Raw genomic sequence first — 27,034 nt, forward strand, 5'->3', positions numbered from 1 at the left:
CAGAGCAGGGTAGGTGGGACAGGAACTACGACACCGGTGACGTTGAAAAAAGTAGGCAAAACCCATTGGCTGCCGAAAACATGTGACCTCTAATTTAAAAGAACAGCGCCGCCCAGGTTCGCGTCATTCTGAGCTTGCAATTCACCGGGGACGGAGGTTTCCGTCCAGTTAGCTAGGGGTTAGATTCTGGGTAGGCAGGGACAGGCTAGGATAGGAAGGAGAAGACAACCAACAGCTCTTATAAGAGCTAAATTCCAGGGAGAAGCTTGTCAGTGTAACGTGGCACTGACGGGCTCAATCGCCGCAACCCAGCTTTCCCAGGATCCTGAATGGAATACACTGTCAGTGTATTCCCGTATACCCGATATATACCCCCGATACCCGTTCCAACGGTGTGCCCCCCCACCTTCACCCCAGAAATACCCTGCAAGTCCCCTAGCAATAGAATTGGGGCTATATACACCCACTATTTTTGCTACTGCCATATAGTGCCATTGTCTGACTGGGAATTCAAAGAATATATTGGGCTTACATATAACTTCAATTCCAGGGAGAAGCTTGTCAGTGTAACGTGGCACTGACGGGCTCAATCGCCGCAACCCAGCTTTCCCAGGATCCTGAATGGAACACACTGACAGTGTATTCCCGTATACCCGATATATACCCCCGATACCCGTTCCAACGGTGTGCCCCCCCACCTTCACCCCAGAAATACACTGCAAGTCCCCTAGCAATAGAATTGGGGCTATATACACCCACTATTTTTGCTACTGCCATATAGTGCCATTGTCTGACTGGGAATTCAAAGAATATATTGGGGTTACGTGCACCCACAATTTTTGCTACTGGTATATAGTGCCATTGTCTGACTGGGAATTCAAAGAATATATTGGGGTTATAAATACCCTCATTTCTTGCTACTGGTATATAGTGCCATTGTCTGACTGGGAATTCAAAGAATATATTGGGGTTACGTGCACCCACAATTTTTGCTACTGGTATATAGTGCCATTGTCTGACTGGGAATTCAAAGAATATATTGGGGTTACGTGCACCCACAATTTTTGCTACTGGTATATAGTGCCATTGTCTGACTGGGAATTCAAAGAATATATTGGGGTTATAAATACCCTCATTTCTTGCTACTGGTATATAGTGCCATTGTCTGACTGGGAATTCAAAGAATATATTGGGGTTATAAATACCCTCATTTCTTGCTACTGGTATATAGTGCCATTGTCTGACTGGGAATTCAAAGAATATATTGGGGTTACAAATACCCTCATTTCTTGCTACTGCCATATAGTGCCAGTTTCTGACTGGTAATTCAAAGAATATATTGGGGTTACGTGCACCCACAATTTTTGCTACTGGTATATAGTGCCATTGTCTGACTGGGAATTCAAAGAATATATTGGGGTTACGTGCACCCACAATTTTTGCTACTGGTATATAGTGCCATTGTCTGACTGGGAATTCAAAGAATATATTGGGGTTACGTGCACCCACAATTTTTGCTACTGGTATATAGTGCCATTGTCTGACTGGGAATTCAAAGAATATATTGGGGTTATAAATACCCTCATTTCTTGCTACTGGTATATAGTGCCATTGTCTGACTGGGAATTCAAAGAATATATTGGGGTTACAAATACCCTCATTTCTTGCTACTGCCATATAGTGCCAGTTTCTGACTGGTAATTCAAAGAATATATTGGGGTTACGTGCACCCACAATTTTTTGCTACTGGTATATAGTGCCATTGTCTGACTGGGAATTCAAAGAATATATTGGGGTTATAAATACCCTCATTTCTTGCTACTGGTATATAGTGCCATTGTCTGACTGGGAATTCAAAGAATATATTGGGGTTACGTGCACCCACAATTTTTGCTACTGGTATATAGTGCCATTGTCTGACTGGGAATTCAAAGAATATATTGGGGTTACAAATACCCTCATTTCTTGCTACTGCCATATAGTGCCAGTTTCTGACTGGTAATTCAAAGAATATATTGGGGTTACGTGCACCCACAATTTTTGCTACTGGTATATAGTGCCATTGTCTGACTGGGAATTCAAAGAATATATTGGGGTTACGTGCACCCACAATTTTTGCTACTGGTATATAGTGCCATTGTCTGACTGGGAATTCAAAGAATATATTGGGGTTACGTGCACCCACAATTTTTGCTACTGGTATATAGTGCCATTGTCTGACTGGGAATTCAAAGAATATATTGGGGTTACGTGCACCCACAATTTTTGCTACTGGTATATAGTGCCATTGTCTGACTGGGAATTCAAAGAATATATTGGGGTTACAAATACCCTCATTTCTTGCTACTGCCATATAGTGCCAGTTTCTGACTGGTAATTCAAAGAATATATTGGGGTTACGTGCACCCACAATTTTTGCTACTGGTATATAGTGCCATTGTCTGACTGGGAATTCAAAGAATATATTGGGGTTATAAATACCCTCATTTCTTGCTACTGGTATATAGTGCCATTGTCTGACTGGGAATTCAAAGAATATATTGGGGTTACAAATACCCTCATTTCTTGCTACTGCCATATAGTGCCAGTTTCTGACTGGTAATTCAAAGAATATATTGGGGTTACGTGCACCCACAATTTTTTGCTACTGGTATATAGTGCCATTGTCTGACTGGGAATTCAAAGAATATATTGGGGTTATAAATACCCTCATTTCTTGCTACTGGTATATAGTGCCATTGTCTGACTGGGAATTCAAAGAATATATTGGGGTTACGTGCACCCACAATTTTTGCTACTGGTATATAGTGCCATTGTCTGACTGGGAATTCAAAGAATATATTGGGGTTACAAATACCCTCATTTCTTGCTACTGCCATATAGTGCCAGTTTCTGACTGGTAATTCAAAGAATATATTGGGGTTACGTGCACCCACAATTTTTGCTACTGGTATATAGTGCCATTGTCTGACTGGGAATTCAAAGAATATATTGGGGTTACGTGCACCCACAATTTTTGCTACTGGTATATAGTGCCATTGTCTGACTGGGAATTCAAAGAATATATTGGGGTTACGTGCACCCACAATTTTTGCTACTGGTATATAGTGCCATTGTCTGACTGGGAATTCAAAGAATATATTGGGGTTACGTGCACCCACAATTTTTGCTACTGGTATATAGTGCCATTGTCTGACTGGGAATTCAAAGAATATATTGGGGTTACAAATACCCTCATTTCTTGCTACTGCCATATAGTGCCAGTTTCTGACTGGTAATTCAAAGAATATATTGGGGTTACGTGCACCCACAATTTTTGCTACTGGTATATAGTGCCATTGTCTGACTGGGAATTCAAAGAATATATTGGGGTTATAAATACCCTCATTTCTTGCTACTGGTATATAGTGCCATTGTCTGACTGGGAATTCAAAGAATATATTGGGGTTACGTGCACCCACAATTTTTGCTACTGGTATATAGTGCCATTGTCTGACTGGGAATTCAAAGAATATATTGGGGTTACGTGCACCCACAATTTTTGCTACTGGTATATAGTGCCAATTTCTAACTGGGAATTCAAAATGCGCAAGGCTCCCGGAAAGGGACGTGGACGAGGCCGTGGGCGAGGTCGGGGGAATGGTTCTGGGGAGCAAGGTAGCAGTGAAGCCACAGGGCGTCCCGTGCCTACTCCTGTGGGGCAGCAAGCATTGCGCCACTCCACAGTGCCAGGGTTGCTTTCCACATTAACTAAACTGCAGGGTACAAACCTTAGTAGGCCCGAGAACCAGGAACAGGTCTTGCAATGGCTGTCAGAGAACGCTTACAGCACATTGTCCAGCAGCCAGTCAGACTCTGCCTCCTCTCCTCCTATTACCCAACAGTCTTGTCCTCCTTCCTCCCAAAATTCCCAAGCTTCACAGAACAATAACCCCAACTGTCCCTGCTCCCCAGAGCTGTTCTCCGCTCCTTTCATTGTCCCTCAACCTGCCTCTCCACGTCACGATTCCACGAACCTAACAGAGGAGCATCTGTGTCCAGATGCTCAAACACTAGAGTCTCCTCCATCTCCGTTCGATTTGGTGGTGGATGACCAGCAACCCACCCTCATCGACGATGATGTGACGCAGTTGCCGTCAGGGCATCCAGTTGACCGGCGCATTGTGCGGGAGGAGGAGATGAGACAGGAGTTGGAAGAGGAAGTGGTGGATGATGAGGACACTGACCCGACCTGGACAGGGGGGATGTCAAGCGGGGAAAGTAGTGTGGATGTTGAGGCAGGTGCAGCACCAAAAAGGGTAGCTAGAGGCAGAGGTCAGCAGCTTAGGCGAAGCCAGGCCACACCCGGAATCTCCCAAGATGTTCCAGTTCGTACCCAGCCCCGAAAAACTCCCACCTCGAGGGCACGTTTCTCGAAGGTGTGGAGTTTTTTCAAGGAATGCGCCGAGGACAGATATAGTGTTGTCTGCACAATTTGCCTCTCGAAATTGATTAGGGGCTCTGAGAAGAGCAACCTGTCCACCACTTCAATGCGCCGTCATTTGGAATCCAAGCACTGGAATCAGTGGCAGGCAGCAACGGCAGGACAAAGGCCGCCTGCCGTTCACGCCACTGCCACTGCCTCTGCCACTGCCACTGCTGACTGTGCTGGCGATGCACTCCAGAGGACGAGCCAGGACACCACTTCATCTGCCTCCGCCACTTTGTTGACTTCTCCCTCATCCTCCCCTGTTCCTGTCTTATCTCCTTCTCCTGCACCATCAAAGGCACCATCAGGCGCTTCTTTACAACAACCCACCATCTCTCAGACATTGGAGCGGCGGCAGAAATACACTGCTAACCACCCACACGCGCAAGCCTTGAACGCCAACATCGCTAAACTGCTGGCCCAGGAGATGTTGGCGTTCCGGCTTGTTGAAACTCCCGCCTTCCTGGAACTGATGGCAACTGCGGCACCTCGCTATGCCGTCCCTAGCCGTCACTACTTCTCCCGGTGTGCCGTCCCCACCTTGCACCAGCACGTGTCACTCAACATCAGGCGGGCCCTTAGTTCCGCGCTTTGCACAAAGGTCCACTTGACCACTGACGCGTGGACAAGTGCATGCGGACAGGGACGCTACATTTCACTGACGGCACACTGGGTGAATGTAGTTGAGGCTGGGGCTGCTTCCCAAACTGGCCCGGTGTACCTCGTCTCCCCGCCTAACATTCCTGGCAGGGACACGAGAAGAACACCCCCCTCCTCCTCCTCCTCTACCGCCTCCTCCTCCGCCACCGCCTCCTCCTCCGCCTCCTCCTCCGCTGTTAGACTGACCCCAGCTACGAGTTGGAAACGTTGCAGCACTGGCGTTGGTAGACGTCAGCAGGCTGTGCTGAAGCTGATCAGCTTGGGGGACAGACAGCACACTGCCTCCGAGGTGAGGGATGCCCTCCTCGATGAGACGGCAATATGGTTTGAGCCGCTGCACCTGGGCCCAGGCATGGTCGTTTGTGATAACGGCCGGAACCTGGTAGCAGCTCTGGAGCTTGCCGGACTCCAACATGTTCCATGCTTGGCCCACTTCTTCAACCTAGTGGTGCAACGTTTCCTAAAGAGCTACCCCAATGTTCCAGAGCTACTGGTGAAAGTGCGGCGCATGTGCGCCCACTTTCGCAAGTCGACAGTAGCCGCTGCTAGCTTAAAATCTCTCCAGCAACGCCTGCATGTGCCACAACACCGGCTTTTGTGCGACGTCCCCACACGCTGGAACTCAACGTTTCAGATGTTGAATAGGGTGGTTGAGCAGCAGAGACCTTTGATGGAATACCAGCTACAAAACCCTAGGGTGCCACAAAGTCAGCTGCCTCAGTTTCACATCCATGAGTGGCCATGGATGAGAGACCTTTGTGACATCCTACGGGTCTTTGAGGAGTCCACAAGGAGGGTGAGCTCTGAGGATGCGATGGTGAGCCTTACAATCCCGCTCTTGTGTGTTCTGAGAGAATCCCTGATTGACATCAGGGATAACTCAGATCACACAGAGGAGTTAGGGATAGCATCCGATCCGTCACAGCTGGAGAGTAGGTCCACACATCTGTCCGCTTCACTGCGTTTAATGGAGGAGGAGGAGGAGGAGGAGGAGGAGGAAGAAGAGTTGTCCGATGATGTGATGGTGATACAGGAGGCTTCCGGGCAACTTCGAATCGTCCCATTGTTGCAGCGCGGATGGGTAGACATGGAGGATGAGGAGGAAATGGAGATTGAACTTTCCGGTGGGGCCAGAGGAGTCATGCCAACTAACACTGTGGCAGACATGGCTGAGTTCATGTTGGGGTGCTTTACAACCGACAAGCGTATTGTCAAAATCATGGAGGACAACCAGTACTGGATCTTTGCTATCCTTGACCCCCGGTATAAAAACAACATCTCGTTTTTTATTCCGGTAGAGGGGAGGGCCAATCGCATCAATGCTTGCCACAGGCAATTGGTGCAGAATATGATGGAGATGTTTCCAGCATGTGACGTTGGCGGCAGGGAGGGCAGTTCCTCCAGTAGGCAACCAAGTTCTCACCGGTCCACACAAACGAGGGGCACACTGTCTAAGGTCTGGGACACCTTGATGGCACCCCCTCGCCAAAGTGCCGCCACGGAGGGTCCTAGTGTCACCAGGCGTGAGAAGTATAGGCGCATGTTGCGGGAATACCTTTCCGACCACAGCCCTGTCCTCTCCGACCCCTCTGCGCCCTACACGTATTGGGTGTCGAAGTTGGACCTGTGGCTTGAACTTGCCCTATATGCCTTGGAGGTGCTGTCCTGTCTGCCGCCAGCGTCCTATCTGAGAGGGTGTTCAGTGCAGCCGGTGGCATCATCACTGACAAGCGCACCCGTCTGTCAGCTGAGAGTGCCGACCGGCTCACTTTGATAAAAATGAACCACCACTGGATAGAGCCTTCATTTTTGTGCCCACCTGTGTAAAGCACCCCAACATGAAACTCCATGTCTGTACTCAACCTCTCCAATTCCTCCGCATCCTCATACTCATCCACCATAAGCGTTGCACAATTCTGCTAATACTAGGCTCCCTCCACCCTGATTTCCCCCAACTCTGCTGGTTAGAGGCTCCCTCCACCCTGATTTCCACCAACTCTGCTGGTTAGAGGCTCCCTCCACCCTGCTTTCCCACAACTCTGCTGGTTAGAGGCTCCCTCCACCCTGCTTTCCCACAACTCTGCTGGTTAGAGGCTCCCTCCACCCTGCTTTCCCACAACTCTGCTGGTTAGAGGCTCCCTCCACCCTGATTTCCACCAACTCTGCTGGTTAGAGGCTCCCTCCACCCTGCTTTCCCACAACTCTGCTGGTTAGAGGCTCCCTCCACCCTGATTTCCACCAACTCTGCTGGTTAGAGGCTCCCTCCACCATGAATTGGTCCAAACTGGGCTGTTTAGAGGCTCCCTCCACCATCAATTGGTCCAAACTGGGGTTTTTAGAGGCTCCCTCCACCATGAATTGGTCCAAACTGGGGGTTTTTAGAGGCTCCCTCCACCATGAATTTGCCCAAACTGGGCTGTTTAGAGGCTCCCTCCACCATGAATTTGCCCAAACTGGGGTTTTTAGAGGCTCCCTCCACCATGAATTGGTCCAAACTGGGGTTTTTAGAGGCTCCCTCCACCATGAATTGGTCCAAACTGGGGTTTTTAGAGGCTCCCTCCACCATGAATTGGTCCAAACTGGGGTTTTTAGAGGCTCCCTCCACCATGAATTGGTCCAAACTGGGGTTTTTAGAGGCTCCCTCCACCATGAATTGGTCCAAACTGGGGTTTTTAGAGGCTCCCTCCACCATGAATTGGTCCAAACTGGGGTTTTTAGAGGCTCCCTCCACCATGAATTTGCCCAAACTCTGCTGGTTAGAGGCTCAATCCACCCTGATTTTCAAAACAAATGTTGGTGCCAACCTCAACTTACTACAAGGGCCAAATTCACTGCTGGTGACAAGCTCTCCTCACTGCAAGTGCCAAATACACATGTTTCAAGGTGTTTTCCTACTGTCAGAGAGGTAGTATTGAGTGTGTAAAGTGTGTAGTTGTTAGGCTGTGATGTTGGGGTAATAGAGGGTCTTTGGTGTGTTAGATGCCCCCAGACATGCTTCCCCTGCTGTCCCAGTGTCATTCCAGAGGTGTTGGCATCATTTCCTGGGGTGTCATAGTGGACTTGGTGACCCTCCAGACACGGATTTGGGTTTCCCCCTTAACGAGTATCTGTTCCCCATAGACTATAATGGGGTTCGAAACCCGTTCGAACACACGAACATTGAGCGGCTGTTCGAATCGAATTTCGAACCTCGAACATTTTAGTGTTCGCTCATCTCTAGTTATAATCTGATACGTGTGCCCTCCCTCACTGTATCCGCTCTGTCCCATCTCCATCTACCCCTAATAATGCATTTATTCTTATGGGAGAAATTCCCCAGGATGAGAGATTTTGCCCTCTTGAAAGGAAACAGTCAGTAACCCGACATGAAGAGACTGATATATCCATCACGTCTCCTGTCACCTACAGAAAGGTGCACAAAAAAAAGAGCAAATATTTCCCCTGGGAATGAGCGAGGCTCTCGGCTTTCATGAGTCTTGTGAGATCGAGTTTCTGCTCGAGGCTTCGGACTCACGGGATCTTTGATGTTCGTTGCTGAGATTTTAGTGAAGATGAGATATGGTGGCATTTACTGCTGGGCAGGGCCGGGAGTCACCTGTGCAGGAAGGTGCAATGTCTTAGGGCAGGGAGCATGTAACCTGATCAGTGAAGCCCAACCTCTACCAGCAGGTGCACGATTTTCATTTTTATGGCGCGCAAGCGGTGCTAAATATTAATTCTTGAATTGCTGCCTTTGGTCAATATTTCAGATTATGTTGGGCTTTACTAGATCCAGAATGGCTCATTTTCCTAGACATACAGGGAATGTATCACCACTAACAAAAACGGACAGGGTATTCCCTGCTGTCAAGCCACTGCATAACAAGTCAGAATATCCTTTCAGGAGTCTGGGAAAGCTGGGTGACAATGTATGTGGAACCTACCAACTTTATGCCACGAGCCCCTACATTTGTGCAACTAAATATTTCTGTCACATGACAGACTCCTGCACATTCTCCACGCTACTAAATTTAATAATGTTCTTGTGCTGAAAACCCACACAATGCATCCATGAGATCCATCAACACTGGGGGCTCCAGCTGCTGAAACCCTTCACAGCTCTGCTTCTGTGGGGTGGGTGATAGCCATAATTACTCATCAGGCCCCATAGGCCACACGAAATATTATGTTATAGGGTTGGAACCTTACAGCAGAGTCCAGGCGGATGTAAAAAAACTCTCAGTCTCCAGAAAGAGTGAAAAAAATTGGTCATTTACAGTACACAGAGTGTGCCCTAAAACCCTTACTGAACTCATGTATCCTATTTAATACTCAGAACGCAAAGAGCGTAATAGTGATCTTTACAAGCTGTGACAATTGGGGGTAATTTAGCATCAAAGGTAAGCGGTTTTCCTGGATATACAGAGGTGTTGGTGGCGATGGGTGCCAAATAAACAGCAGATCGGGTGATGTAAACCAAAATAAGTGGCTTTATTCAGCTTACAACAGGAGCAGAAACAACAAACAGCCTAGCCCACATATAAGGCACTACCTCACTTTGAGAACCCTCACTAATCTATTGGGACAAGATACTCAGATTTCTTCTCACCAGTCTGGCTCAAAATCCTTTCTGTAATTCAGTCCTCTTGGGACAGACCTCCTGTCTGTCTCCAACTGGTCCACCTTCCACCTGCTCCTGCAGGCCACCAGCAACACTCCCTCTCTGGAGTTGGGCTCCTTTTGGATACCAGTTCTCTTGGGACAAACCGCCTATCTGTCTCCAACTGGTCTACAGTGCACCTGCTCTTGCAGGTCACTAACAGCACTCCCTCTATGGAGTTGGGCTCCTTTTGGATACCAGTCCTCTTGGGACAGACCTTCTATAAGGTCTCTAACTGGTCCACCTTCCACCTGCTCCTGCAGGTCACCAGCAATACTCCCTCTCTGGAGTTGGGCTCCTTCTGGAATCCAGTCCTCTTGGGACAGACCTCTTGTCTGTCTCCAACTGGTCCAGTCCACCTGCTCCGGCAGGCTACCAGCAGCACTCTCCTGCTGTGTGCACTCCCTCTGGAGTTGAGCCCCCTTTTTCTCTGGTATGGGTGTGGTCCAGGTCCTTTTTAACAATGTTTTTGGTCGCTCTACAGCGCCCTCTAGGTTCACACCCTTACAAAGCTCTAAACCAGTGCATCTTTTTTACCCCTAAAATGCTGTAGATCAAATTTTGAAGTGTGGAGTTTATCTACGCATTTGTAATATTGGAAGATTTATGGTCTTATCTCCCCAGCACAAACCGTAAAAAAAACTTTTATAAAGCAAATAACATAACACTAATGCACAAACTCCTTCTGGCATGCATCACAAACATGATCTCCAATCCAGTGATATCAATCCTGACTATGTACATCATTAAAATGGCAGTAACATGCAGTGGGTGACATGCGGTATACAGGGGTGGGGGATCATTTTCAGGACAGTTGCCCAGTGTGAAGCACAGTAAGTGAGTCACCTGCTCCTTCCTTTATGGTTTCCTGCATTACTATGAAACATTTTAGTGGGGTACAGTCCTCCAGTCTTACCTCTTTACGGTCCCCTGTTTTGCTTCTTCCAGATGGATGACTCCTGGACCCTGCAGACCCCCGGGACGAGCTGCTTCCTGATGTGGAACAATTACTGGACATCTGATTTCTGGACAGGAAGTTGGGTTTACTGTATGGAATGATTTCTTCATCTGCAAGGATAACGGCAGAGGGAGGATGAACTGCATGAACCATGTCTGTTATCTATATCTATATTTTATCTTTTTGCATTGGGTATTTTTTCTTGATACCTGATTCATTAGTTAATCACTTTAATAAGAACCTGTTCATACACTGCAGTTTAGTTCTTCTATGGTATTTTACTACAGATGTTAAGTCTGAGTGAATGCATTTTTAAAAGATTTCTATAAAGGTCACATTCGTGATGTGCCAGGACGCAGAACCACTACTGTATACCAAACAAATGGATGTCAATATATGGGGTTTATCCCTGATAATTCTTAGTGTTGCTGATCTTACATCAGTCATATTCCCCACAGACAACATACTGTAGAATTCATTGTTTTATGCAGATGGAACAAGATCTTAAAGATGCCATATTTACCTTCTCTGTGGTGTAGTGGATGTGTCGTACCACTGCGCTGATGTCCTGCCCCAGATCTTCTCTCTACAGAAGATGTAGCGCTGGTATCTCTCTCCAATGATGAGCCGCAGTACTCCATACGCGGGGACCCTAGCTCTTCGTCAGCAGGAGGGGGCTCAGGTGGTGGTGGGAGATCTGGGGAACAAAGAAACCACATGACATCTATACTTTATAGATATAGTTTTCTGTATGGATCCTGAGACCATTCTACTATAAATTGTACCATAATGTAACAGATTATTGTGTTTACAGTGATTCTGTCCAAGTGTGAGTTATAGTGTTTTCCTAATATACTAAGGGAACATTCACATTGCATATGCACAAATCAATTTGTGTACACTCTGGGAAAGCTTCCGGCATATATGTCAAGTTATGTACAAAAATTATTCACCCTAATGGAGGCCAAACAAGTGTCCTTTTGACTTTTATTGGCCTGGTATACATTGGAATAGCTTTGTATGCTGCATTGAATAGTTTAGTCACCATGCTACTCTCTGCAGGGTCACTTAGTAAATATGGGTACTCATGGATGATGTACGCTAGTGTATACCTATATAAGTGACACCTATCAGGAAGTCCACTGGCGTACACTGAAAACTTAGTGTAATAGCACCCATACAACCTATGGGTGAATTCACACTGAGTAAACGCTAGCTTATTCTGAACGTAAAACACGTTCAGAATAAGCGGCGTCTAAAGCAGCTCCATTCATTTCTATGGGAGCGGGGATACGAGCGTTCCCCATAGAAATGAATGGGCTGCTTCTTTCACTCCGTGCAGTCCCATTGAAGTGAATGGGGAGTGCCGGCGTATACGGCTAGCTCTGCTCATGCCGGAGCGTACACGCCGGCACTCCCCATTCACTTCAATGGGACTGCACGGAGTGAAAGAAGCAGCCCATTCATTTCTATGGGGAGCGCTCGTATCCCTGCTCCCATAGAAATGAATGGAGCTGCTTTAGACGCCGCTTATTCTGAACGTGTTTTACGTTCAGAATAAGCTAGCGTTTACTCAGTGTGAATGCACCCTATCATTGTTTTTCCTGTCTGATCCCACCACCCAGACTCATCTTAAAAAGATCTCAGTTAACAATAGGGAGTTGATCTATACATAGCAAGTATGTTATGGCTCCCACATACAGAACAGCACCAAGTGTCATGGAGACACAGAGCTCTATATGTAAAGAATGCAGACATGAAATGCTTCAATTCCCTTATGTTATTGGTCTGTACGAACAAGTTTACTATAAAATAGAAATCTGCAAAGGGGAACAGAGATTATCCAGCTCTGTAATTCTATTGCATCCAGCAGGACATATCTGTAATCTCTACTTTGTTGCTGAATTCCCCAAATTCCCATTAGAAGGCAAGGACAGCCATGGCCGAAACCTAATCCATTAAGTAGGTTTTGTACGAGCTGCTAATGACTTCAAGATGTAACAGATAGGGAAGGTAGGATTTCAAGTGATTTTACTTATTCTCTCTCCCCAGGACTCGCTGTTACATTCAAAGCTTCATCAGAGGACAATTGTCCAGTATGTTCCAGCAAGGAACGTGGATGAAAAATATGACCATACAAAAATGCCAACGCTACAGCTGGCCGAATGGCAGGTAATAAATGGTAATAAACACAGAGGGTTTTCTCAGTAAGCCGCATCCACATGTACGCCTTTACTCTTCCGATATGTCATATAATTACCATTCCCTTATCAACTTTGTATGGTCAGTCTTAGGAAGACGAAGGGTATGTTCCCATGGTGGATTGTGCCTTGATCCTGCCTCCTTCAGTTCTGAATGGGGGGCAGAGATGGCAGGACACCGTAAGGCTGCATTCATACAGAGTTGTTTGGCTCAGGAATTTGGTCAGGAAACGGACTCAAATTCCTCCTCCTAAAAACGCCTCACCATAGGACTGTACGGTGAGGCGTTTCTTTGGAGGAGGAATTTGAGTCAGTTTCCTGACCAAAAAACGCAGCCTAAGAATCCTTGCCACAGATTCGCGGCTCGAGACTCCCTGCTGATCTGGGCCTAACCAGCTGAGGTGGATGTCCTCCTCAAACAAATTATTCGCCATGTGAACGTACCCTAATAGTAGCTTTAGTAATTTGCTTTTTATTGTTACACAATTTATCCATATAACTGTATACTGCAGCTCATGACATTTTACAAATTGTAGAAAAAGTGTCGTCAAATTTTTTTATTTTACAAAATTGAAATGAACATTACTGACCTCCTTGCTTGGCTTCCCGGCGATAGTGGGCAGATTTAGATTTTTTTTTGCCTTTTGATTTCTGTCCAGGGGGAGTGCTGATGTCTCCTGACAGAGGTTGTGCTTTTCCTGTGGAATTGAATACAAAAATGTATTTTCATATTACAAGAAAATTAACATACAAATTGTGAATTGTACAAAAAAAAAAAAAAAACAGAAGAAACATAACTGATAATATCACTTATCAAAGAAAATGACGTAAAATGAAATGAAACACTTTTCTGTCAATAGGGGGCAGTATTATAACAGCTACATTCATGTCTATAGAGAGAAGTATTATAGTATACTCTTGTACATAGGGGGTGATATTACAATAGCAAAATTCTTGTACATGGTACTGGTATTACATCGGTTGTACACTTGTACATATGGGCAGGATTATTCTTATATTCTTGTACCAAGAGAGTAATATTATTGTAGTTGAATTCTTGTACCTAGGTGGAAGTATTATCATAGTTGCATTACTGTACATAGTAAGTGTACATGTCACATCTCACGTCTGGTACTTACCTGTGTTGGGGTAACTGACATTCTCTGAGCTAAGTGTAGGATTCTGGCTGAGGTTTCGTCTGTGGCCATGTCGTGGAGTCTCCCCACCCTCTGTATGAAGGCTAGGGTTAGACTGTGTCAAAGGAGGACTGGGAGCTCTTTGCATTGGTACAGATCCACTTGGCATACGCCTACATGTAAAAATAAAGCTGAAGTAACTGCTCTTTAGACTCTGAAATATCCTAAGGCTCTATTCCCCTGTCTATGAAGGCATATGTTAAAAGATTGAGGCAGATTGTGCCTTGATCCTGCCTTCCTTCAATCCTGCAATTTTTTTTCTCCTTAACATGTAAGAATAGCCTTAAGAAAGGCTATTCTTCTCCTATCTTTAAATGTCTTCTCCGCACCGTCGTTCGGTAGAAATCCCAGTTTTCTTCTGTATGCAGATGAGTTCTCTCGCAGCACTGGGAGTGGTCCCCAGCGTTCAAACAGCACTGGGGGCATCCCCAATGCTGCGAGAGAACTCTCCAGTGCCGCCTCTATCTTCATCTGGAATGGAATCTCCCTGCATCTTCGAAGTTTGAAGCCAGCGCCAGAAGAAGATGCAGGGAGAGGCCGGAAGAGCCAGGCGAAGATAGAGGCGGCGCTGGAGATTTCTCTCGCAGCATAGGGGACACCCCCAGTGCTGCGAGAGAACTCATTTGCATAGAGAAGAAAACTGGGATTTCTGCCGAATAGCAGCGCGGAGAAGACATCTAAAGGTAGGAGAGGAATAGCCTTTCTTAAGGTTATTCCTACGTGTTAGGGAGAAAAAATTGCATTTTAATGATTGAATCCCTTTAAGGACAACTGACTGACTATATGTAGTGGGAATAGTACAGATTTTTTTTTCTTTTACCTGGGATGAGGAGGGAGGTCAAACTGTTGTAGTCTTGGGATGTCTTCTGACTCATGGAGCTCATCTCTGGGGGACGGAGTAAGTGTAGCTGTGGACTGCTGACCGTAGGACTGTGCTGGAGACGAAGCTTCTCCACGAGGGGGTGGAGGAGGACAATCTTCTGGAATGTTCTCCATCAAATATGTCCTTTCTGGCAATGGTGGACACCATTCTTCTGTATCAGAACTGCGCAAAAATAAATGACGAGTCCAATTGTGTATAAAGTAAAAAAAAAAAAAAAACATACAGACTGGCCAGATCCCTGCAGATCACTGGAACTGAGACAGTGAGGCTTGTGCTATTGTTTACATACTACAAGCCATGCTGCTCACTCACTGTACATATGTAGCAGTGCGTGTAGGTACTGAAGCGCTGCCCCATGGCTTAAAGATAGGACATCAATGTTAGAAACCAAATAACCAATTTAATGACTTCTAATTTTCATATATGAGAGGCATGCTCAGTATTCCTTAATAAATATGGTGTCAAGAGCCAAGAATCTTTATGAATATTTATACATTAATATCTATATTTCATTAAACTGTAATATTCCAAGAACAATAAATAGCATTATTTATTTTTTTGTTTTTCGTTGGGTGTAATCTCAGTGACAACCAATATAATCCTCAGATGTAGCTGTGGCGTGCCCCAGAGAAGAATCTGGCTTTATTACTGTTCTTATTAGAATGAATCAGTTTCCACGGTTTACAAACAGCAGCGCCTTAAATTAGCGCAATTATAAACAAACACAATCGTTCGCCAGGAATCTGCTGGCTTTGTGCAGCGTGACAGATACTGGAGCATAAGCCCAGGCTGGAAAAGGCAGCTTGTTTGGAGGAAAACTCACTTCATTTCCACATCGGAGTCTTCATCCTGGAAGTGATTCAGCTCGTTGGCTGGTGGTGGAGGTGGCAACACTTCTGTCCAATTGAGAGACGGCGTCTTAACAGGTTTCCCCATTGATTTCTGTTTACCTGGTTTAGCTACTGGAAGAAAACAATAATATCCATATATAAACATTATTAGAAAAAAGCTGCCATGTAATATACAGTGATGACGCTAGGTTCACTCTAGTCCATTAGAGAACCAGAAAAATGAATAGGTGGACCGCTACAACAGTGGTCACATATGGAACCTGATGGACCCCCATTAACTATAATGGGATCAGTCGGGCATTAGTCTCCAAACAGAGAATCCAATGCAGATGTGAATTTAGCTTTATTGATTAGTATTAAAGGAGTTACACTCTTGCTAATGGGGGAAGTATTATAATAGTCATATCTTTATAAATAGGATGCAATGTTACAGTAGTTATATTTTTGTCAATGGAGGCTATACTATAGTGTAGTCTTTGTACCTAGAGACACCAGTATGTTAGTTGCATTCTTGTGCATAGAGGACAGTAGTTATAATAGTTATATTTCTGTAATTAAGAAGCAATATTATAGTAATTACATTTATGTAACTAGGGTGCATCATTATAGTAGTTATATTTTTTTATAATGTGCGTGTCACAGGTCTAGTAAACGTGTTTCAGAAACGTTCTTAGAACACTTGTCACTTCCTTCTCAATCCTCTCTCTAAATGTAATTTAGTATAAAAAAATAAATTGAAGTACCATTTTCTGCCTTGCTTCGCTCAGGCTGTGCATACAGGACTCCAGATGTCCCAGCCTGCACGTTCCAGGCATTGTCCTCCGATTCAGGAGAGTGCAGGGTCTGACCTCCATAGGGTACAACAGGGGTGGTGGCATAGGGAGTAGTGTGCTGTGAGTAAGCTCCATTAAATGTCCTCATGTCATCGCTGGTAGGATCAATGGTGCTGTAGATTGGTCCATCTGAAACGCCAGTGCCAAACTTCTCTGTCTGTGCGATGTAGTTAGAGATTCCAGCATCTGCCCAAACCAGATGAGATTTAATAACTCAAAAAAATACTTTCTTATTGCTGCATTCAATGTTAATGAGATCACAGCATTCTGTTCAGTCAAATGTGCAAATTGCTTCCAAATTAATAAAAAGCCTTAATTGAGCAGAAATTAGATTTATTCTGCATGTTATAATAATGAACAACTATTGGAAAGCTAATATTTTTATTGCCTAAACATACTTCAAACATCTTTGCTTAGTATCTCATCCGAACATTAGAGTTTGGCAAGAACACATGGCAAACTGTCTGGACATCGAAATGCAAATGAAAAATGGTCCCGCTGTAATATGTTTGGTAATTGTAGGAAACCGTTGCCAGCCAGTCTTTTCATAGTTATTAAGGTGGCATGATGTTCCTATAATCTGTTTGCTATACAGTACAATGCAGGAAATGCAATGAGGTCTGTACGGCTTACCATTGTAGTATCTCTCAGAGGGGTTGTGATTTCCAGGGCAGCAATTCACTGCTGCCTCCTTAGGCTTGCTATTTCTTAGGAGGTTGGTTGCGGGCCAGGAATCCGCCAGCCAGGGGTAGTTGGATGCACTTGTTGCCAACATTCCAGGCCTGAGCACAACAGACATATATGAAGAGCATTATAATGGGATGTAAAATCATGCAATCCTATTATCACAGAGTATCAAACCAGACAAAAAATATAAAGGGAAGCATTAGAATTAGCAATGCACCTCTTATGTTTTAGGGGACACTTCATGTAAAACTAATATATCTAGAGGTAGCCCATGGTTAAGATATTTTTCTTAAGTGTGCTGTCACTCAGCTCCAGAATGTGCCTTAAATGGTTTATATAGAGGTCATATAGGCACTGTAAAACAGCCACTTTATCATATGTGATGCAAATGGAATATTGTATATAATTTGTTCCTATAAGATTCCTCACCTGGCTGTTATATGACTGGAGCCCTCAGTGTGAGGAAAAGACACTATAACAAAAAAACACAAACATATAATTAATATGTAACATGGTAATATCTGGAAATAAAAGTGAGGATGACAATCACAGGCATAAATAAATGGTTACCTGCTGGGGTGTAGGCAAAGGAGGCTGTGGAATAAAGAAACACAATAGGTTATTTCATTAATAGTCCCTCTACAAGTCACATTTACAGCTGTGTATATATAAATGTGTAAAATGACATATGGCCTAATATTGCACATACCAGGATTCACTTACCGGTATAATGACTCAGTTCTTTCCTCTTCTTTCTGCGGCAGTATATCCAGACGCTGAAGCACATCAAGATCACCCAACATGCCCCACCAATGCCTGCAATGAATGCTGGCTGTTTCACAACATCTGTGATCTGTTCTGTCAGACTGACACTATCTCCGTTATTAATGGACACATGATCTGAGGAGGGTTCTGGGAAAAAAAGAGAGGTGTTTGTCTTGTATGCCACCAAAATCCTCTGTATTGTTACACATAGAAGGATAAGATAAGATAACCCTTTAATAGCCCCACCATGAGGAAATTCAGTGTGTTACAGCAACATGGATAATACAGTAATATATTACAAGAAAAGAACACATACAAGCTCATAGCAGATAGAAAAGATACTAGGAGTCATGGCAACTAGAAAGGAAAGACTCAGGATCATTTAGTTCTCTGTGCGGAGTGATCACCGCTTAGCCTGATGTTGATTATACAGCCTGACCACGGTTGGGAGGAAGGAACTTTGATAACGCTCCTTCTCACACTTGGGTTGAAGCAGTCAGTCACTGACAGTACTGCCCAGTGCTGTCACGGTCTCATGCATGGGATGGGAGCTGTACTCCAACATGGAGCTCACCATGGACAGTATCCTTCTGTCACCCACCACCTGTACTGAGTTCAGGGACATTTATCTAGCGTACAAGAGGCATACTTACTGATCTGAATGGTGATTGGCTGGCTCTTAACTCCATAACCAGCACTTGTGGCTGCAGCAACCTCAACACGGTAAAGGATCCCTGGGACCAGACCCCGTATAACTGTGCTGTGCAACGTGCCGTCCACCGTTCTGTTTATGTGATATCGAGACTCGTTTCCTAAACACCAAATCTATGAAACAAACAAAAAAAAAACCTGTATGATGGTATATGTCTAATATAAAATGATGTTCAGGGTTGTATTCCAAGGAGAGGACTAATGCTACTGTAGCACAATATTAGAAAACTTGACTTATCACAAAGTACCTTGGGAAACTAGAAGATTGTGGGGTGTCCCACTGCTCAAGTTCTTGTATTTAGCAGAAGAATCCATGCTCTGTACGGTATGCAGAAGTGATACAGAGCCAACTGTGCACTGCAGCACCACCATAGAATGGCTATATAAAATGATAGGAGGAAATCTTCTATTTTCTTAGCAGATAGATTTTTCCACCCTATATACAGTATATATGCATGTAATAACCGGCCATGTGTAAATTAAACATAAGAGTTGACCCTCTTATGGCCCTTATAGGGACTGGCCCACAAAAACACATGAGATTTTTTTGTTAACCAATCTCTTCAAATCTATATAGGATGTCTGTACACTCTGCGCACTCACCCGATAGTCCTGGATAATGCCATTTTGGTGCTCTACAGGGGGAGGTTCCCATGTAATACTGATATTCGTGCTGTTGCTAGTACCGACAGTCACTACGGCAACCGATTGTGGCGGAGCACTGGGGACTGCAAATTACAGAAATTATGGGAATTTAGAAGTATGAAGTTGTTGCAGAGTAATAAAGGATCTCATTTATACCATTCACAAACATAGAACAGGTCATATCTAATGCTGACTTCATCTCAGGTATCCATTATTACTCATCATCCCTCTACACAGAAACATTATTTAGGCCGGGGCCCACGTAGAATAAACGCTGTGATTTAAAGAAAAAAAAAAGCAAAATATGGCGATTTACATTATCTGCAAAGTGGATGGCATTCAGGCTAATCCCATCCACAAATGCAAAAAACGTTGTGTTTTTGTAAATTGCGGCATGTCAACTATACCTACAGAAACCTTGGCGATTTCTGTATAGGAATAATTGAAGCAGAAAGTCCGCAGAGTAAAGCTGTGTGGACTTTCTATGAAAAGCGTTGCGTTTCCGCCGCAGTTTTTCACACAGTGCTTTTACGCAGCGTCTGCCTACATGGGGCCTTAGCCTTAAGCAATTTTTCTGATCTTTGCCAAGTATCACACTGGTTATAATGAACAATACATTATAATGCTATAAGCAGAGATGGGAGTAAATCAATATATTATACATACTTGCCAACTCTAAAAAAAAATGTACAGGAATGTCCCAAAATAAGGGATCACCTTCTGGACAGAAGAATTGGCAAGTCTCTAGGGCCCAGTGGAATTCTCCTGCATGCTATATATGGCACAGGCACATTATGTGTTGGTTAGGTCACAAACAGGTGGTGAACAAGCACGTTTTCATACCAATGTCACAAAAAGGGGAGGGGGGGGGGGTCTAAAAGGGATATGGTCACCCCTGAAAATCTGTGCTGGTTCTTTTATAAGAAAGTAAAATATTACTAAAAAAAAGTATTATTGTACCATAGTACATTACAGTATAGTATAAAGTATAGCATAAAACAGAATCACACATATTATAGTATTATTACATCATAACAATCTATACTTTACTAGTACATTGTGTGCCATAGTATTACAGGATGCTAATTATTGAGTACAATACTAATTGAATTAGACTTTATTATTCAGTTTTTAAAGAAATGTTTTACTCTAAAAACGCATATTCCTCACCCACTTTCTCCCGCCATCTTATCTCAATGTCTCATCTTCCCTGTCCACATGTGTCGCTGCCACTTACGCTCGTCTGACTTTATTATTTAGATTACGGCTTGTGCTTGAGATATTTTGATTCCTTAACATCAACACTTCGGAGTGTGTGAGGTAATGTTACCGGCCATGGAGCATAATACACTCCCCCGGGTCGCTGTTTTGGCTGAGCAGCGACAAGTTACATATTTTTGCTGTTAGATCAACAGATTCCTAAAGGGGCAGCTCATTGTCTTAGAGTGTAAGGGAGATACGACATAAGACATGATCTTGGGCAGGCAGTGTGCACCAGTACCAGGTTGTGTCTCCAGCAGAATAATATTCTCCTCCAGCTGGTTACATCCCCCCACGTCTTTACTAAGCACAGCGCTCCATGGGTCCCTGGAGATGGAGTGTGGCATAAGCTGCCACTAATAGCTCACACTGAGAATCTCCACCCCATAGACAGACTCATCATCCTTCCAATTAGTGCATCTCCGCAATGTTACCTCGGCAGCTCTTACCTTCCTCAGGGGTGCGCACCAGCAATATGTCACTGTCCATGCCTTGAAACTCATCAAAATATGGACGGATTTTTATTTCATATTCTGTGCCTCTCTTCAAGTCCACCAGGATGGCGGTGCGTTCAGTGGGAGATTTGACATCTTGAACCACCCAGATGCTGGATTTGGGTCGATACATGACTCTGTAGCCCTGGATGAACTGAGCCTGACGATCGACCTGTGAATAGCAGCAATTTATATTTCTTTAACTTTTCCATGGAAATGAATGTGTTCATTCACATACACATAGTTGTACATCTTTCCTGCAAGCTTATATTTTTCCTGTTTTTTATATATAAAATCCAGACAGCGACTGTAATACTTGGGACTATCCCCTACTATACTAATGACCACCCATCAGAAACCTAGCATCTTGTCCTTTGTCAATAAAGTTGAGAAAAAATATACATAAAGCACTAAAGTTAATAGCTAGATTGTGATGAATCCATAATGGACAAGGCTGCAGTGGGGGATGGGCATTTCGAGGCACTTTGGGAGGTTTTGGCTGGAATCCGCTTTGGTTGCCAAGGACAACAAGTAGCAGTAATGGTGGACTCCTATAACACCACCTGTCAAAAGAAGCTATTGATTTAAAGCATCTTATTAAAATGCCACTTCCTTGAAATCCCACATCTGGGCCAGCTAATGGGTCATTTTGGAGAAGAGTGGGTAATCATTGCCATTTTCCTTGTCTGTGACAGCATGAGAGGTCGCATCACATGACCGTGCCTGTGCATAGCAAGACCATAGAAACACAGGGATAGGAACCATCAAATCTGCCACAAATGAATATCTCAATGCTGCCCAATGATGGCGGCAGTGCAGCGGGTTACTCGGTTACCAATCAGCTATTAAAGGGATATTCTGATCTGAGACATTAGCCACATATCCCTAGGATATGCCATAGATGTCTGATAGATCTAACCAAGCTTTTGTGGCCACCTTTTTGCTCACCACCATAATGAAACAGGGACTGGCGACCTCTGTTCTTGTGATAGTAATACACCTTTAAGTTACATTTGGGCAAACAGATTTATTAGTTAGTGCTGTAGTTTATTAAATAGTTGCAAAAAAACAGGCAGTGGTTATGTGAATGATATCCCCCAAACCACGTCAGATGCTATTCCTCATGTCTCCATATACAGGATATAAGAAAAGGCACATTCATAAAACGAAATTTTGTTAAACTTACAGTCCATGTGACCTGCACTGTGGAGGAGGTGAGAATTATTGGCTTCTGAAGTTGAACTACAACCTCCCCGAGCTCGCGTTGTACCTGACGATGGTCAACACCTTGGCGTGTGGGGCTGATGTCTATAAAATACCCAAATACAGCAAACATCAGCAAATAAAAAAAGGAAAAACTGGATTGGTCACTATCTTTTGTCAAATGACTCACCTTGAGTGCGCACAGGCTCCGATATTGGACTAGGATCACTCAGTCCATACAAATTCATGGCTCGGATAATAAAGAGATAAATGGTGTTTGGGTTCAGGCCGATGACTGTGTGTTTCTCTATCCTGACGTTATCTGCTACTGTCTGCCAGGTACTGCCCGCCGATTGGCTTTATTGTGAAAAGAAAAAAGATGAATTATTAAAATCACAGGAGAAAGTACAAATATTCTAATAACTAACACAGTGTGTACCATAATATGTTAGCCTATACTGGGGGCAGTATTATAGTAGTTATATACTTGTACATAGGGTAAGGAATTCTAGTAATTATATTCTAGCACATGGAGAGCAGTATTATAGTAGTTATATTTATGCATATACGGAACCGTATTATAGCGATTTATATTAATTTACATAGGAGTGGTATTATAGTAAATATATTTTAGTCTCTACCAGTAAAGTAGTCATATATTTGTACATAGGGGACAGTATTATAGTTGTTATATTCTTGCACATAGAGAATAGTATTATAGTAGTTACATTCTTATATATAGGGGTTGTTTCATAATAAATCTATTCTTGCATGTATAGGGCAGTATTGTAATAGTCATGTTCTTATACAAAGGAGAGATTGTATTATAACAGTCATATATCCATACATAGGGTGGGTGCAGTATTACAGTAGCTATATTCTTATACATAGGGGCCTCATAATGGTTATTATATTCTTATACCCAGGTTTTTACTATGCTACATGTAGAAAGTTTTACTGTACAATTGGATGCAATAGTACAAAAGAAGTAAAGTCTGGTAGTTAGGTTGTTATTCAATGCAATGCAATGGACATTGGGAACTAGAGTTTCTGATTTATGACAGGACATTTCTAAGGTTCCTATTTTCCCCAGTTCATGTTGTTGGAGAAGGGGGGAAGACAAGTAGTGAATTCTCCACATTTGCCCATAATCCTTACACACTGCAGACTATCCTCCTGATTTATGGGAGAATTTTGCTTGCCCTGTGTTTGCAGAATATATCCATTGCTGACTAAACTGTTCACCACCTTCACTTCCCATAAATCTGAGGAAAGAACAAAGCAGATGTGTCAGAAGCACAGTACCGTGGATGCAGGACCCACTTATTGCTTCCTAAGAAAATGTTTGCAGAGCCAGTGACCCAAAGCTAGGGCAGGATGTCTGCAGTCCCAGAAATCAGGATCATGTTTTATTAAGACGACACAACAGCCGCATAATAGCAAATTCTGGAGTAAACTCCCAATGTGGAAATTAAAGGAAAACAAAAATGAAAAGTTGCTTTCTTAGAAATATTGGAAGACACAGACAGACGTGTAGGTTCTGGCAGCAGTACTCCTCAAGAGGTATACATTTGTACAGATAAGATAAGATAAAATAAGATAATCCTTTAATAGTCCCACAGTGGGGAAATTTCAGTATGTTACAGCAGCATAGTAGACAGTAGACAGGTCTGAGTGCAGAGGCTACTACTCCTCCCTATACATGCATACTTGGCTTGGCTGAGCATAAATGTTTTTTCATTGCAAAGAGGAACGGAAGGATTGGGCATGTAAAAGTAATCATGTACGCAACCTAGTCCTGTTCACAAAGGTGATTAAATTTGTGAGAATGTAACAGTGATGACAATACTGAATAAAAAACACTACTACAATGTAACCACACTACTATTGTAGGGTTTTAGGCAAGGACATTTCTATTCACTGACATCAAGGGGTGACATGCGAAATGTGAAATCAAACATGTTATTGCAAAGTTGTATATCTGTTTAATATACAATGTTACTGGTTTATTTGTCCGGAGCTAGGAAATCCCATAACACAACAGAAATCTTGAAAATGTCAAAACAAATATTAGTAATTATAATCATCTGGTTATTTTACCTAAAAGCCTCGATGATGTAGGATGACACCTGAGTGTTCCCAGACTGGGGATGTGGCTGCCATGTTAAAGTAACACTATTTTTGGTGACGTCAGTGACTAGAGGCTTGGAAGGAGATCCAGGTACCAGGTTTGGCTCTGCCGGCTGCACATGTACTGGGGAACCTTTTTCTTCAAAGACATAATAAAAGTTGGACTATCAATGAAATGAATACAATATTTTTTTTCCAAATATAGTGACCTTAAACAGTTTTTCAATAGCCGGGAAACAATGAGCTGCAGGGGCTGGTGCTTCACTCAGTATTTCCAGCAGCTGTGGTATGTTTCTCGGGTTGTTACTGGTAAATTCAGGCAGTAGTGATGTGCACTTCATGAACTATTAGTTAAAAGGGATCCTATCATTGGATACCCTTTTTTTCTGATAACACATAGGAATAGCTTTAAGAAAGGCTATTCTTCTCCTACCTTTAGATGTTTTTTCTGCGCTACCATTTTGGAGAAATCCGAGATTTCTTCGGTATGCAAAGGACGCCCCCAGTGCTGCGAGAGAACTCTCCAGCGACGTTTCTATCTTCTTTTGGAATGCCCTCTCCCAGTGTTTTCTTCCGTCCTGGGATTCAATCTTCTAGGCATGAGCAGTCTGTACTGCCATCAGGCCTCTTGTGGCCGCTTACACAGTAAGCTGGTGTAAGCGGCCATTTTCTTGTGGCCATGGGCATGCGCAGTCAGCTCTGCCCGAGGCCTGATGGCAGAGCCGACTGCGCATGCCTAGAAGACTGAAACCCAGGATGGAAGACACAGGGGGAGGGCGTTCCAGAAGAAGATAGAGGCATTGCTGGAGAGTTCTCTCGCAGCATTGGGGACGCCCCCAGTGCTGTAAGAGAACGCATTTGCATACTGAATAAAACCCAGATTTCTACTGAACGGCGGCGCGGAGAAGACATCTAAAGATAGGAGAAGAATAGCCTTTCTTAAGGCTATTCTTACATGTTAGTCAGAAAAAAAAGGGTATCCAATGATAGGATCCCTTTAAAAATGAACAGATCACTATAGTGAACTAATCCTGGCAAACATTAGTTCATCAGGAACTAAAGTGAATGGGAGAAAGAAGTGATACAGCACAGCAGCAACTCCTGCGGGCTCATTCACGGACACCTACTACTTCCATTTTAGCACCTAATTCTGCGAAGGCAAAGTAGTATGTGTGAGTAATAGAGTCTGGTTGTGTAGCTTCATGTAACCAACCTGTTTTTGTGATAAAATCACCTCATTGTTAGTCCAAAGGACAGGTCTACTCTGCGTGAAACATTCCAGGTGTGCACTGCTTTTCAGTTCTCATACATATTCATCATGAGTCAGTACCATTCAACTACCATAGGAGGTGCTGTTGTGCTTAGTCATGCATCAGATTGAACTTAACCTTGATTTATTTCTAGTTCATTCAGTTCAGTTAGTTAACATGGCATGCTATAAGTGATACTATATATCTGTTTACTCCACAAGGTATCTTTTCCTTGTTCTTAATAAAATCTCTTGGTTTACTATACTCTCTGTCACAAGATAATAATTCCAGACTATAAGGTAGACAATGAAAATGTTATTAACTTTCACCATGACGCTTCTTAACTTGGGGTAAAGGTGATTGTCCTTAGAAAACATTCATAATGATCAGACATATTAAATACATCTCATTAATGTAACAGAACTATAACTCGTCTGAGTAGCCAGCAGTAACCTTGTATAACAGACTAAGTTCTCAGCAGAATCCATAGAAATATTGAACTACATGAACTCTTCTTTTCATCTAATTTCTTGAATGAACTAGAAAATAAGGATCTAATCTCCAAAATGAACTAGATTCCCCATCACTATGAGGCAGAATTATTTAAAAATGTAAGCATCCCACCCATCTCCTTACCTTGGACCTCTAGGTACCCACTCCAGGTAGTTTCTCCAGTGGAACTTGTGGCGACACAGACATAAACACCAGAATCAGTCACCTGAAATGTGGCAAAATGATGAATTAGTGTCACCATAAGATGTGAATATTCAATCTTTCGTGTCTGGAGCCTTACTGAACATCAAGAACATAAAGGGTCATTTTCAGTGGTTGTAGCTCAAATGAAAAGTTTTATATCTTAAAGTCATCAAGATCAAAAGAAGCATAGACTTATTAGTTAAAATGCTAAACCAGAGGCTGGTGCATCCAGAGAAATATTTATTTGTATCCACCTACAGTGGCACGCCTTGCCAGGGTGGCCAGATGCACAGTTTGAGACTCACTGGGCTATAGGATAACCATCGGTGATAGCGGATTTACCCGTGTATTATTAATAGAACATTTATATCCCCTCCACCTCTATCTTGTCTATTCATTACACAATTCATTGCATCGCAGGTCTCCGGCATCTAGAGAAGTCTTGATATGTCTGACAAGTCTTCCTCGTTTTGTAGCTCCAGGACCTCTATGTTATGCCTTTTA

The 27,034-nt window shown here is 43.5% G+C and overlaps 1 protein-coding gene across 3 annotated transcripts in view; it reads right to left on the reverse strand.

Annotated features, from left to right (window-relative positions):
* ROBO3 (roundabout guidance receptor 3) overlaps nucleotides 1-27,034 on the reverse strand; it is a 290,365-nt gene that overhangs the window by 1,549 nt on the left and 261,782 nt on the right. For all 3 annotated transcript variants that reach the window (XM_075280067.1, XM_075280069.1, XM_075280068.1), the window contains exons 10-27: nucleotides 26,471-26,552; nucleotides 24,555-24,723; nucleotides 22,645-22,811; nucleotides 22,438-22,559; nucleotides 21,207-21,423; nucleotides 19,456-19,580; nucleotides 18,795-18,966; nucleotides 18,100-18,288; nucleotides 17,947-17,970; nucleotides 17,806-17,848; nucleotides 17,323-17,471; nucleotides 16,600-16,875; nucleotides 15,829-15,967; nucleotides 14,943-15,167; nucleotides 14,066-14,235; nucleotides 13,517-13,624; nucleotides 11,249-11,422; nucleotides 10,684-10,835 (exon numbers count right to left, since the gene is read on the reverse strand). In XM_075280067.1, coding sequence (XP_075136168.1) covers nucleotides 10,684-10,835; nucleotides 11,249-11,422; nucleotides 13,517-13,624; nucleotides 14,066-14,235; nucleotides 14,943-15,167; nucleotides 15,829-15,967; nucleotides 16,600-16,875; nucleotides 17,323-17,471; nucleotides 17,806-17,848; nucleotides 17,947-17,970; nucleotides 18,100-18,288; nucleotides 18,795-18,966; nucleotides 19,456-19,580; nucleotides 21,207-21,423; nucleotides 22,438-22,559; nucleotides 22,645-22,811; nucleotides 24,555-24,723; nucleotides 26,471-26,552 — 2,703 coding nt within the window. The remainder of the gene's footprint in view (nucleotides 1-10,683; nucleotides 10,836-11,248; nucleotides 11,423-13,516; nucleotides 13,625-14,065; nucleotides 14,236-14,942; nucleotides 15,168-15,828; nucleotides 15,968-16,599; nucleotides 16,876-17,322; nucleotides 17,472-17,805; nucleotides 17,849-17,946; nucleotides 17,971-18,099; nucleotides 18,289-18,794; nucleotides 18,967-19,455; nucleotides 19,581-21,206; nucleotides 21,424-22,437; nucleotides 22,560-22,644; nucleotides 22,812-24,554; nucleotides 24,724-26,470; nucleotides 26,553-27,034) is intronic.

The sequence above is a fragment of the Leptodactylus fuscus genome, chromosome 6, assembly GCF_031893055.1.
Source record: "Leptodactylus fuscus isolate aLepFus1 chromosome 6, aLepFus1.hap2, whole genome shotgun sequence".
Taxonomy (NCBI): domain Eukaryota; kingdom Metazoa; phylum Chordata; class Amphibia; order Anura; family Leptodactylidae; genus Leptodactylus; species Leptodactylus fuscus.